The following is a 12,224-nucleotide window of genomic DNA, read 5'->3' on the forward strand; positions in this document are numbered from 1 at the left end:
CTTATAATAAATGAGTGATACATTGAAATGGTGTTATAGAGGGCAGGAGCGCAAGGTGTCCGAATCCAGTGTACTGCCCTAGCCCTGGAAAGTGGAGCCTTTCTCTCCCCCCAGCTGGCTCCTTCCATCAATAGCTGCACCAGCATGTGTTGCCCGTCACATGAGAAAGCGAAGAGCTATTAGCTCATGTTCATCTGGCACCGAGACAGTAATCCGATTTTATAGTTGGATTCTTTACTCGTCCATGAGCATTAACGTTTTAGTGAACAGCTGCGCTTAAAGGGGAAACCACTTTCTTAGAGGGTTCTTCACTGCCCTTGGGCATTATGATGACATCACGTGGTGGGAGCCATGGCAATGTCTTCTGTTTGGGATGGGCTCAGAGAGCTTGTTTTGTCGTAAGAAATATGTCTGTATTTCTTACTGCAGCCTTACAGTTGGAGGCCAGAAGCAGCTAAACAGAAAAGCAAAGGTAGCAATTAAACTTTTTTTTAATGCATAATTACTAATAAAAGATTTAAGTTTTACAGTAATTGCAAAGTGATGATTTCTCAGCCTGTGAACATCTTTGTTTTGTTCTCCGTCACTAAATTCATGGGCAGGAGTGCTAATTAGTGTTACACCAGCATCTCATTGCAGGTTAATATATTCTGCCTCATATATCTTTTAATTTACTTTGCCGTATGTAGTGCAGTCCTCAGTACTTTGCTTTTATGCATGCAATTTCACGGATCTAAACTGTGTAATGTGTAGTTTTAATCTCCTTTGATTGCTATATATGTATATATATGTATGTATGTATGTGAAGTACTGGCACTGCAAAGGTCTCTGCAGTATAATGTAAGTACAATGAACACTGGTTATGAATTACAAGCTGCTATGGGGGGTATAAAGGTTCAGTCAGGGCCACCATCATAAATTTGCGGCTCAATACTTCTAGTAGTAGCATTTAGGGTTAAAAATGTGCACTTGTCTATACCCTATTTTCATCCAAAACACAACCCAAGTAAACTCGCACAATCGGACAAATCTTGCCATACCCCACAAGTCCTTCCACTCCAAGTCATAGTCCACAAATTATAATTATGGGAGGTAGCTGCCATACCCATTATTAAGACCACCAACTCAAATTGTTCAATGTGTATCAATTGCCCTGCTTCATGGCAATCAGATTGGATCTGTGCCACTGCTCTGTTATACAGATAGCTAGAATCTCAGCCATAAAGCAGGGCAGGACTGCTGTTTCCAATGGGGATCAGATAGGATCTGTGCAGCCACTGGGACAGAATGCTCTGTTATACAGATAGCTAGAATCTCAGCCATAAAGCAGGGCAGGACTGCTGCTTCCAATGGGGATCAGATAGGATCTGTGCAGCCACTGGGACAGAATGCTCTGTTATACAGATAGCTAGAAACTCAGCTGCATTAAGGGTCAGGGCACACAGGCAGATTCTGGGAAATTAGTCGCCCGGTGACAAATATCCTCTCCTCTCCCCGAACTGCCTTCCTGCCGGCTGAAATATAAATCGCTGGCGGGATGGCACTCTGTGTGATTCGTTTTCCGAAGTCGCCCAAAATTACCTCACGAGGAAACTTCTGTGACTTCTGAAAAATCGTTTATGGTGCCTTCCCGCCGGCGATTTTCATTGTAGCCGGCAGAAGGCAGTTCGGGGAGATTAGTTGCCCTAAAGAAGAGTTTTGTCACCGGGCGATTAATCTCCCTGAATCTGCCAGTATGTCTCTGCCCTAAAGCAGGGCAGGACTGCTGCTTCCAATGGGGATCGGATATGATCTGTGCAGCCACTGGGATAGAATGCTCTGTTATACAGATAGCTAGAATCTCAACCATAAAGCAGGGCAGAACTGCTGCTTCCAATAGGGATCATATATGATCTGTACAGCCATTGGGACAGAATGCTCTGTCATAAATGCTCAGCCATAAAGCACTGCTGGACTGCTGTTTCCAACGGGTATGAAATAGGATCTGTGTGTCTGTTAAATGCCTTCTGTTAGCATGTGTCTTTACAGTGTTGTGTTTCCCCCTTTGCCCAGGTTGGAGGAGGCACAGATGATGATCCTGCTGTGACCTTGAGCCTCCTATCTCCAGTCGGCAGCGCGTCCAGGGTACGGCAGCATGGCCCAGCAAACCACTGTGTGGGAGCATCTGTATCTGCTGGAATCTTCAGACCTGCAGCAACTGGATCAGATCCATACACTTATCAGAGACCACCTTATCGCAGGTACTTTACCAATTGGGTGCAGGTTTTTTTTTTTATCATGCCATATATTTGATATGGTGAACACTTGTTCTACAATTACTTCACCATGTCCCATGAAGATAGGAAGATATGTCTTCCTTGCTTTGTATGTTGGAACCCTTTTGTCAGAAGTAAAACATTTTGTTGTCCTAGTCCTCTTTTAGATTGGCCACTCTGAATAACATTTCATACTTCTGTTATCTGCAGATCGCTCCCCCATTCTGGTCAACAACCTGGTGGATCATTATGTGGAAAGTGGTTCGGAACAAGCAATGCTGATCCTTTCAATGGTACAAGAACCTCACGACAAGGTAGCCCTAATATCTCTTGAGCCATGAATAATAGATATGCACATACATAAGCTTGACTTGTCATGGAGTGGTAAAGTTTTATGTTTGTGATGGTCCCGTCTTGGCAGCCCAACAAATTTTACAGCAGTCTTCTACCTTTGGTTGTCTAACTGTTGCTCAATTACATTTGACCTACAAGTTTTTCTTCAGGTCCTTGTAGTTCTGCTTCTTGTAATTTGGGGCTAGGTTCAATGCGGTAGTGGGGTCTCTTCTATGACTCCTAAAATTAGGTGCAAGCTGTCTTTGTAGTGCTCATTGTGATAGGTATCCCCTCCTTTCCTGAATGCCCAGTGGCGTAACCTTTTTTTTCTTGGGATTATGCTTTGCCAACCATAAACCGGTTTATAATTGACTATGCACCTCATGTCAATAGCCATTGTACTAGGGATGCACTGAATCCAGGAGTCGGTTCGGGATTTGGCCGAATCCTTGTGCCTTGCCAAACTGAATCCTAATTTGCATATGTAAATTAGGGACAAGAAGGGAAATCACGTGACTTTTTGTCACAGCACGGGAAGTGAAATATTTTTTCCCACTTTTTCCTTTCCCTACCCTAATATTCATATGCAAATTATTTTTCGGATTTGGTTTGGTATTCAGCCTAATCTTTCACGATGGATTCGGGGGGTTTGGCCTAACCCCAAATAATTGATTCAACCTAAACAGCATAGGGAACAACCTGTAAGTCAAAACTCCTGCTTTAGGCTTGCTAAGTGTCGATAGCTTGTGTAATATTTACAGGGTAGGCCGCATAGTGAAAGCCAAACTCTGGTAACTGAGACATTTCATTTTCCGTGTGTAATCTGATTAGCGTAGTCTGCATTGATGCGCAAGAACTCATTACCCATCTGCGCCTTCTTCCGGTTACGAAATCCCTTTATCCAAATACACATTTATATTTGCATTCTAGCTAGGATTTCTGTAAATTCTTACGCCCTTTTTTTGTCTTCTCTGGCATGGAGGTCATGGTCAAATTAGCTTCTTACTGTTTAACCTAGGCTTTTTCTGCTGTTGGCTACAATGTGTGACAAAAGTTTAGAGGCATGCCAACGTCTTGTTCTATTTAGTTTAGAGCAATGGTTACGTGAAGTAATCGAACTGTTAACTTTAACTGAACTATTATCTGCCGAGGCAGTCAGAATAAAAGAATCACAGGGAGGGACGGACTGTGTCCCCCCCCCCATGTAGATGAAGAGAAAAGGATTAACGGCGAGTATAAAAAAATCCCTCTTTCTCTTCCCTAGATTGGGGGACACAGGCACCATGGTGATGCCCCAAAGCAACCCCTTCGGGTCGGACGCTTTGACCCCTTGAGGTGTTCAGCTTAGTACAGTCTGCAACAACTTCCATCTGAAGCGTGTATGCAAAGCTTGTAGAATTGTGTGAATGGAGAACCAGATGGCTGCTCGACACTTGTTCAATGGAGGCTTGGTGCGGAACTGCCCAGGAGGTCCTAATTGAGCTTGTGGAATGGGCTAGAACTTTGAAGGGAGGGGATTTCCCCCTCACTGCGTAGGCTCTGATGATGGTAGAACGGTTCCATCTAGCAACTGTCGCCTTGGATGCCTTTGTTCCTGTTCTTGGAACTTCTGGAAGAATGAACTGTGAGTCTTATCCTCTCAGTAGCCTCTAGGTAAGCTCTGATTGCTCGATTCACGTCCAGTGTATTTAACCTTCGTTCGAGATGATTCTTTGGGTCTGGGCAAAGCGATGGGACCACAAATTCTTGATTTAGATGGAATTCTGACATTACCTTGGGCAGGAATTCCGGTGTTGGTCCTAGGACCACCTTGTCTCCATGGACGATGGTGAAGAGAGGTTTGCATGACAGTGCTGCCAGTTCTGAGACTCTTCGTGCTGACGTAATTGCAAGATAAAAAAAAACACCTTTTCTGTAAGAGTATGTAGTGGAATGGTTCATAAGGATCCTCTTGTAAAACTGACAGCACCAGGTTTAAATCCCATGGAGGAACTGGATACTTGTAGCGAGGAACCAACCTGGTAGCTCCCTGTAGGAAGGTTCTCGCGTTGCTACGCAGTGCTAATTTTTGCTTGTAGAGTATGGAAAGTTCACAGACTTGTACCTTTAGGAAACCCAAGGCTAGTCCCTTGGACAGTTCATCCTGGAGAAAAGAAAGGATATCTTTTTTTCCCTGTGCCATACGTGGGTCCCTTTGTTTGGATTTGCACCATCCGATGAACGTCTTCCAAACTCTGTGGTCGATTTTTGCTGAAGCAGCCTTGCATGCCTGTAACATGGTGGCAATGGCATCTAAAGGTGCCCTGTATGTCTTGAGAATTAAGGTCTCAAGAGCCATGCTGTTAAAGCCTACAAATGTAAATTCAGGAGTATAATCAATCCCTGGGTTAACAGGTCAGGCCATGATCTTCTGGGCCAGTAGGGGGCTACCAGGATGGTTTGGATTCCTTCCCTTCTTATCTCTTTGATGGCTCTTGGTAGAAGAGCCAGCGGGGGAAAGACGTAGTCCAGACTGAAGTCCCAATTAAGTATAAAACGCCACGTGTTGTTCACCGCCACACCCCTCTTTCCAAATTGGTCACACCAGCAGACCAGATTCAGTCCAGAAGCAATAAAGTAGGATGGAACACTCCAAATGCAGGCTCTGCTGCAACAAACTTTTATTCTATCACAACATGTTTCGGATCACGTGGATCCTTGAAAAAGGATCCATGTAATCCAAAACATGTTGTGATAGAATGTTTGTTGCAGCAGAGCCTGCGTTTGGAGTACTCCATCCTAATTTATTGTCCCAGTGAAGTACTAGGGCATCCACTACAAATGCTTGTGGGTCTGTGCTTCTTGCGTCAAACTTTGGAACCTTGTGGTTGTATCTGGATGCCATCAAGTCCACCTCTGGGTGTGTGCACCTTTATACTATCTCTTGAAACAACTCCGGGTGTAGGCTCCATTCTCCCTGATCTAGTGATTCGCAGCTTAGGTAGTCCACCATCCAATTGTCTACTCTTGGAATGTATATAGCCGATATCTCTGGTACATTGTCTTCTGCCCATACCCAGAATCCTTAGTACTTCTGCCAGGGGCACTGGACTGCTGGTGCCCCCTGGTGGTTAATGAAAGCTACTGCAGTCACGTAGCTCTGTTCTGTCTTTGGGAGGACTTGGGTCCCTTGGAGGAGGACCAACCCGATCCTTGTTGTGGTATCGTGAATGGCTATTTGTGTTAGGTTTGTCGCTTTGCAGCTTCATCCTTTGCCCTTGGCGAAATGGTCAAAATAAGGGTGTTTACTTTGGGAAGGGCCTCTTGGTTTTGGTTTGTGGGAGGAGCATACTCTTGCCACCAGTTGCTTGAGATATTTCTGCCCCAAAAAGCTGTTTTCCGTAGAACGGCAGTCTCACCAGGGACCTTTTTGATGTTAGATCCGCTGACCATGTCTTTAACCATAGGAAGCGACGGGCCTCTTTGGACTATGCTGAGGCCTTGGTGACCAGCTTTGCCAAATCTAGTGCCGCGTCACAGATGTAGGCTGTTGAATCTGCTATCTGAGACAGCAGGAGATCTGTCGAGGGGTCTTCGGACCCTAGGAGTTGTTACCTGTTCCACCCAGACTTCCATCGCCTTTGCCACCCAGGCGATCACAAATAACGGTCTAAAGGCCGTTCCTGATGTGGTGAAGGTAGCCTTACAAAAACCCTCTAGCCTTTTTTGTCTATAGGGTCCTTAAATGATTCTGCATCAGCTACCGGAATGGTGATAGTTTTTGACAGTCTGGATATTGGTGGGTCGACTGCAGGTTGTGAAGACCACAGATCTGTGCAGTCCTAGGGGAATGAGCAAGCTTGTGCAAAATGCTTGGATACCTGTACCCTCTGATCTGGGGTTTTCCACTGCAGCTTGATAATGTTGTCTAGTTGCTTGTATGCTGGGAAAACACAAGAGGTCTTTCTTTGTCTCTTGAATATGTTCTTCCCTGGTACTGCAGTGTCTTAAGGACAGCATGTATCAAACCCTCCACCTCTTTCTGTGTTCTCGGGACTCTGGGTCATGATCCAGATCCATGTCCTCTCCTGAGAGTAGGTCCCTGTCCTCTGGGGATCCGGGAGGAGAGAGGGGGGTTGGGCAACTGTCCTCTGTCTTTGCCAGAGTAGACAGACATTCTAGGACCTTGTCAAGCATCTCCAGAATGCAAGCTAGATTTTGCAAGCCCACAAGGGAGAGGGGAAAGATCACACTCTGAGTCAGGGCTTGTGATGCTGTGGCAATGTTTGCACTCGGTAGAGTCAGGGTGTGAGAAGTGTTAGGAGTGATGCAAAATATGATACCAGCGGTGTGGCATGCGTAGGTACGGATGACTTGGCAGAATTTGTCTTGTCTGCCATGGTTTGGAAGAGGCAAGGGGGAGACTCTGTGTGGAGTAGCGTTCTACCCTCTGCAGGTGTAGGGTGCTGAGCGGAAGTGACTGTCGGGAGAGAGAGAACACTCCATTAACTTCCATAAGATGCCTGGTGTAATGGGGAGCGTGCACTGTTTTGCCCCTGGGAACTTGCCTGAGTTCCTGCAGGTTGGAGGACAGCCGGAGTTCTGGTCTTTTCCCCGCTCTGTGCTGAAGATCAGGCAATGGCATGACAGCAGCCCGCCGCAGGGTGACAGTATAGCGCTCGTGAACCCGGAAGGGACGCCTAGGCACCAATAGACTGAAGAAGGAGGAAGATGGTGCTGTGAGGTGTGGCCGTCGCATGAGGAGTGGAGAAGCTCCGGGAGCTCATAGGGGTACTTGTTGAGGTGAACGTGGGACCTGGGGAGTGAGTTCCTGCTGTTTGGAAGCCAGAGGGCGGGTATGCAGAAGGGTATTTGGGTGGCACGCAGAAGGTGGGGGGGGGGAAGGTAGTACTCACCTGCCCAGCCTACGGTGTAGCCTTGATTTTTTCCGTGTTGAAAGAAGCCACGTTAATATGCATATATAATTAGTTCTATATGTGCCAAGTCCTTTAGGCTGGTGCAGACCCCCGGGGAGTGGGAACAGCAGCCTCCAGAAATCAGGAAGGCTAATGGGCAATGAAATTTTACTTGGGTACAAGACACCTAGTTGGCTAGGGAGGCACTGTACTTATAAGTCCCTGGCCTCAGTGTGGCATGACCTAAACCTCAGTTCTTATCACTTGCTCGAGCCACAGTGTATCATCTGTATCTTCCTTCTGAGGACACTAAAAAGAAACTGACTCTAAACAGGAAGAGACAAGGAAGCCGGAGCAGAATGAGCAGTCACTGTTAACATCTTAGTGTCCGTTCTCCAACCTGCAGGAACTTCATCCCCCCCATGGTGCCTGTGTCCCCCAATACAGGGAAGATAAAAAGTGATCCTGTTTTGATTCTCAGACGTGTCCTGAATTTAGACTTCCGGCCATAATAAAACATAATGTGACTGCTGCAAATACAAGAAAGCACAAAAATATTGTCAGAATCGCACAGTAATGGCCTGCTGAAAAAAATACAATTTCAGAAGTTAGAAATATGAACAGACTGGACATAGCCAGTTTGCTGAGCACCCCCAGCTAGTCAAACCTTATTCCTCAGGTACTTTATTGCGATACAACAATACTAAATCTTATCACGTTCTAATACAAAATGCATTTATTACTATAAGCAACACTGTAAATATTTGTGTGTTTTCCTTTTAACAGCACCTTTTGGACAAGATAAATGAGTATTTAGTTAAAGCTGCTAGCCGCTTACCAACGCTAACACTATTAGGCCATGTGATCCGTCGCCAGCCATCTTGGAAGCACAAACTCTCCCAAGCACCCGTCCTTCAGTCCTTACTCAAGTGTCTCAAGGTTGGTATTGAAGTGTATTTTTACATTTCAAAATGTGCACTTTTAGTATGGAATTTTATATACCATGTATGCAAAAGACTTATGATTTCTCAACAGTCGCCCCAACCCCATGTGATTTCAGAGATGGAACTGCTATGGTTGATGCATACATTCAGACTGAAAATTACCAGACTGTCATAACGTATAAGTATTTACCCTTTCATGTTGCAGGTAGATAATGATGTTGTCGTCCTCACCACGGGAGTCCTAGTTTTAATTACTGTGCTGCCAATGATTCCGCAGTCTGGCAAACAGCATCTCTACGAGTTCTTTGACATATTTGGACGCCTGGCAACATGGTGCCTAAAGAACCCTGGTAAGAGTCCATTCTTCACCACTTGCACCCTTTCCACCCATTTTCTATTTGTTTTTTAAGGTCACTGTTTATCTAATGCCTGTCCATGAACCGTGTGCCTCCTAGCTAACACTATTCCAACTGGCCAATCTATCTGTTGAGAACTCAGCACTAAGGAGGAACACTTTTTAGGGAGCATACTTATGGCTGCTCATTTGGAAACTCAGAGGTCCGGCGAAGACCAACCTCCCTGTGCCATACAGGTCTAAAGACATCTTTGTATGACATTGTTTCATAGTCAGCTGATTATAGTTGCCCATGTACCCACTGTAGTCTTTGTAATGTAGATTACCATGCTGCTTTGCTTTCACTGTTATTTGGACTTACTTTCTAGAGCTCTTTTCTTAGGTCGTGTAGCAGAGATGTGTCTCGTCCATCTTCACGCCAGCGTGTATGCCCTGTTCCATCGGCTTTATGGGATGTATCCATGCAATTTTGTATCGTTCCTGCGCTCCCATTACAGTATGAAGGAAAACCTGGAGACCTTTGAGGAAATAGTCAAGGTAAAAGCAAGGCATTAGTAACCCTTGCAGAGTTTTAATCAAATTACCGACCAATATGGCATCAGGTCTTGGTGGAAAGTGAGTGGTTTTATAGGTGGAAACAGGCATTGGCTGAATGTCTATATTTACTTTCACGGTAATCTCGGAAAGTGGTCCTTTTAAGGATCCCTGTTAAAATATGTCCGTACATTTCAGAGTGTTTCTTTTTCTTACTCTACAGCCAATGATGGAGCATGTGCGGATTCACCCAGAGCTTGTAACTGGCTCAAAAGACCATGAACTGGACCCAAGCAGGTATCTTGGTGTTCAATATTGTGTCTGACTAACAAAAGTAATTTTGTGACCAAATGCTGGTGCACACAACTAAAAATAATATTTTGTATGACACATATAAAAGTGTTCTACAAAGAAATCTCAGGTGTACGCATTAGCTGTTGTAGAACTATAGCTATCAGAAGAAGTTGTAGTTTCACAGGGCTACTGTATGTGATGGCAGCATAAGTTATTGTCTTGAATCATCTTGGATATCCCAGTTAGCTTTTGTTTCTTTTATTTTTAAGGAGCAGAGCGCTCAGTTTTATTTTATTTGTCTCTTCTGGCTCAGGGCCCCTGTATATTATTCAGTCTAGTATTGCAGTAGACCTGTTTTTTTTTATTCTGTTGCATGTTTATTACAACAGTCTTTGAGTGAGTGAAATGCTGTCCAACTCTCTAATAGATTAAAAATGTTGCTTATATATTTGTTTCCATATAGCACATGATACACAGGCACGTAGGGTTATACCTGAATCTGTGATATTGTTACATTTCTCTTTCTCTCTTAGGTGGAAGAGGTTGGAAACACATGACATTGTTGTAGAATGTGCCAAAATATCTCTGGACCCCAGTGAAGCTTCCTATGAAGAAGGATATTCCCCCCTTTCCAATCGCCTGAGGCAGAGGCAACATGACACCACATCCAGCCCCTATACTGAAATCAGAGGTAATTCTGTTAAGTCTTTTTATTTAATACATTATTACCCACCTACCATAAAAACAGGTATTCCCCTGCACAAAGTACAGTTCCGCAGAACCAAGCCATTAAATATACTTTATGGGTTATTATACCCTTTGTTCAATGCAGGTTGTGTAAATAGGGCTTGTGCTGAACATACTGTTTGCCTGTTTTAATTAAAGCCTGGGGAGAGGGGAGTGATAAATGAAATTTAAGGTCGCTTTTGGACATTTGGTTTTGGAAAACAAGCTATATCCGTGTAGTTATTCAAAGAACACAATACGGCACCTCTAATTTAATTAACTGTTTAGGCAAAATACATTTCCATCAAAAGTCCTATTGTGGTTATGTTGAGCAAAGGTGTTTATCGGTGTATACTTCCCCTTTAGAGAGATCAATAATACTGTGGCAGCTTAAGCAACTATATTATGGACAGTTCCACAGGAAAATGTTGGAGTTCCAGTTGATTTAATGTAAGGTCTGCTATATTCTGTGTATTCTGTGTGTGTATTATTATAATATAGATATTAGGAAAAGATATGTCATCCATTATAAAGAAACCTGTTATTCAAAAAGGAAGACCATCTCCCATAGACTTCATTTAATCAAATCATTTTAAAAAAATTCCTTTTTCTATGTAATAATAAAACATTACTTTCTACTTTATCCTATCAAAGATACAATTAATCCTTATTAGAGACAAAACAATCCTACTGTAATATTTAATGATTTATTGTGGAGATCCAAATTATGAAAGGACCCCTTATCTGGAAAATCCCAGGTCTTGAGCATTCTGCATAGCTGGTCCTGTACCTGTCTTAAGTAAAGAATGCATTCTGTGTTTGCTCAGGTGTTTTCCCTGCTTTTATACTATTGCCTTTGATGTTTAGGAAGCAATGCCTCCACTCCTCGAACATGTACGCAGAGTGCACCACCTCACACTGCAAGCATTGAGCTACTGCAGGTAATCCTCTCTCTTTCCAGGTAATCAGCCATGACATGTTTGATATGGGTATAGTTTGTTTGCATGGGTCGTAGCTGCTAATGAGCCCAGGTTTAAACAATAAGACAAACTGTATGTTTATGTCTTGTCCCTTTTATTATTCCTTGTGTTTCTTGTTTGATTAGGACAGCATCTGGAGTCCGTCCACCATTTGTGGAATGACCACCCCGCCTAACTCGCCTGCCAATGTGCTTGTAGATGCATCTCATGCCTCCTCTCGTCCCCCTAGCAAAGTTCTGTACACGCCTGGTGAGTGTTAGACAGGAAATCCTTGTAATGTCTATCAAGCAGATTTTAGCCCAGTTAACATCCACCTAATACAGATTAAGGGAGGAATTAGGGAGTAAATTTAGTCAACAGTAAGAATGTTGCTTTTAATAGTTTTACTGTAGTTAAACAGTTCAAGATGTATAATGATGGTTGCAACGGATTATGACTTATTTAGTGCTTGTAGTGAAACAGCCATGTGCTGGTACTGAACAGTGACCTTTTTTTTTTTTTTATATAACAATTGTTTTTTATTGAATTCCAAATGTGCATACAATTGTATATAATCACATAACAATAAAGTCTTAACAATATAAGCATTGTCCTTTGTATTCCTTTATACAGTAGCAACTTATTGTCAGACAAGTATACATTTAAACCAGGTTACTAGTCCCTGTGATATTTAAGAACCCTTAGTGTTATGCACATCCTTAAAATTGCCCAGCGATTTAATCTATACCCTTAACTAGTAAATAACTAAGTGATTACCGGAGAGTTTTGATTTTAAAAAATACTTTCCTTTATCTGCTAACCTTAGTTCACTTTGTGCTCCTTTTTATATTAATCCTTTTGCCTTAAGTATGTACATCCTGCTTTCTGGATGGTAAGAATTTGTCCAGCCATATTTTCCATATAGAGTC

General features: G+C 43.4%; 1 protein-coding gene across 8 annotated transcripts in view; it reads left to right on the plus strand.

The window, feature by feature from the left end:
• tsc1.S (TSC complex subunit 1 S homeolog) overlaps positions 1–12,224 on the plus strand; it is a 35,305-nt gene that overhangs the window by 5,564 nt on the left and 17,517 nt on the right. For all 8 annotated transcript variants that reach the window (XM_018232634.2, XM_018232631.2, XM_018232633.2 and 5 more), the window contains exons 2-10: positions 2,053–2,240; positions 2,466–2,569; positions 8,270–8,422; positions 8,633–8,777; positions 9,165–9,319; positions 9,540–9,613; positions 10,144–10,301; positions 11,204–11,277; positions 11,442–11,565. In XM_018232634.2, coding sequence (XP_018088123.1) covers positions 2,135–2,240; positions 2,466–2,569; positions 8,270–8,422; positions 8,633–8,777; positions 9,165–9,319; positions 9,540–9,613; positions 10,144–10,301; positions 11,204–11,277; positions 11,442–11,565 — 1,093 coding nt within the window. In that variant the 5' untranslated portion in view covers positions 2,053–2,134. The remainder of the gene's footprint in view (positions 1–2,052; positions 2,241–2,465; positions 2,570–8,269; positions 8,423–8,632; positions 8,778–9,164; positions 9,320–9,539; positions 9,614–10,143; positions 10,302–11,203; positions 11,278–11,441; positions 11,566–12,224) is intronic.

The sequence above is a fragment of the Xenopus laevis genome, chromosome 8S (assembly GCF_017654675.1).
Source record: "Xenopus laevis strain J_2021 chromosome 8S, Xenopus_laevis_v10.1, whole genome shotgun sequence".
Taxonomy (NCBI): domain Eukaryota; kingdom Metazoa; phylum Chordata; class Amphibia; order Anura; family Pipidae; genus Xenopus; species Xenopus laevis.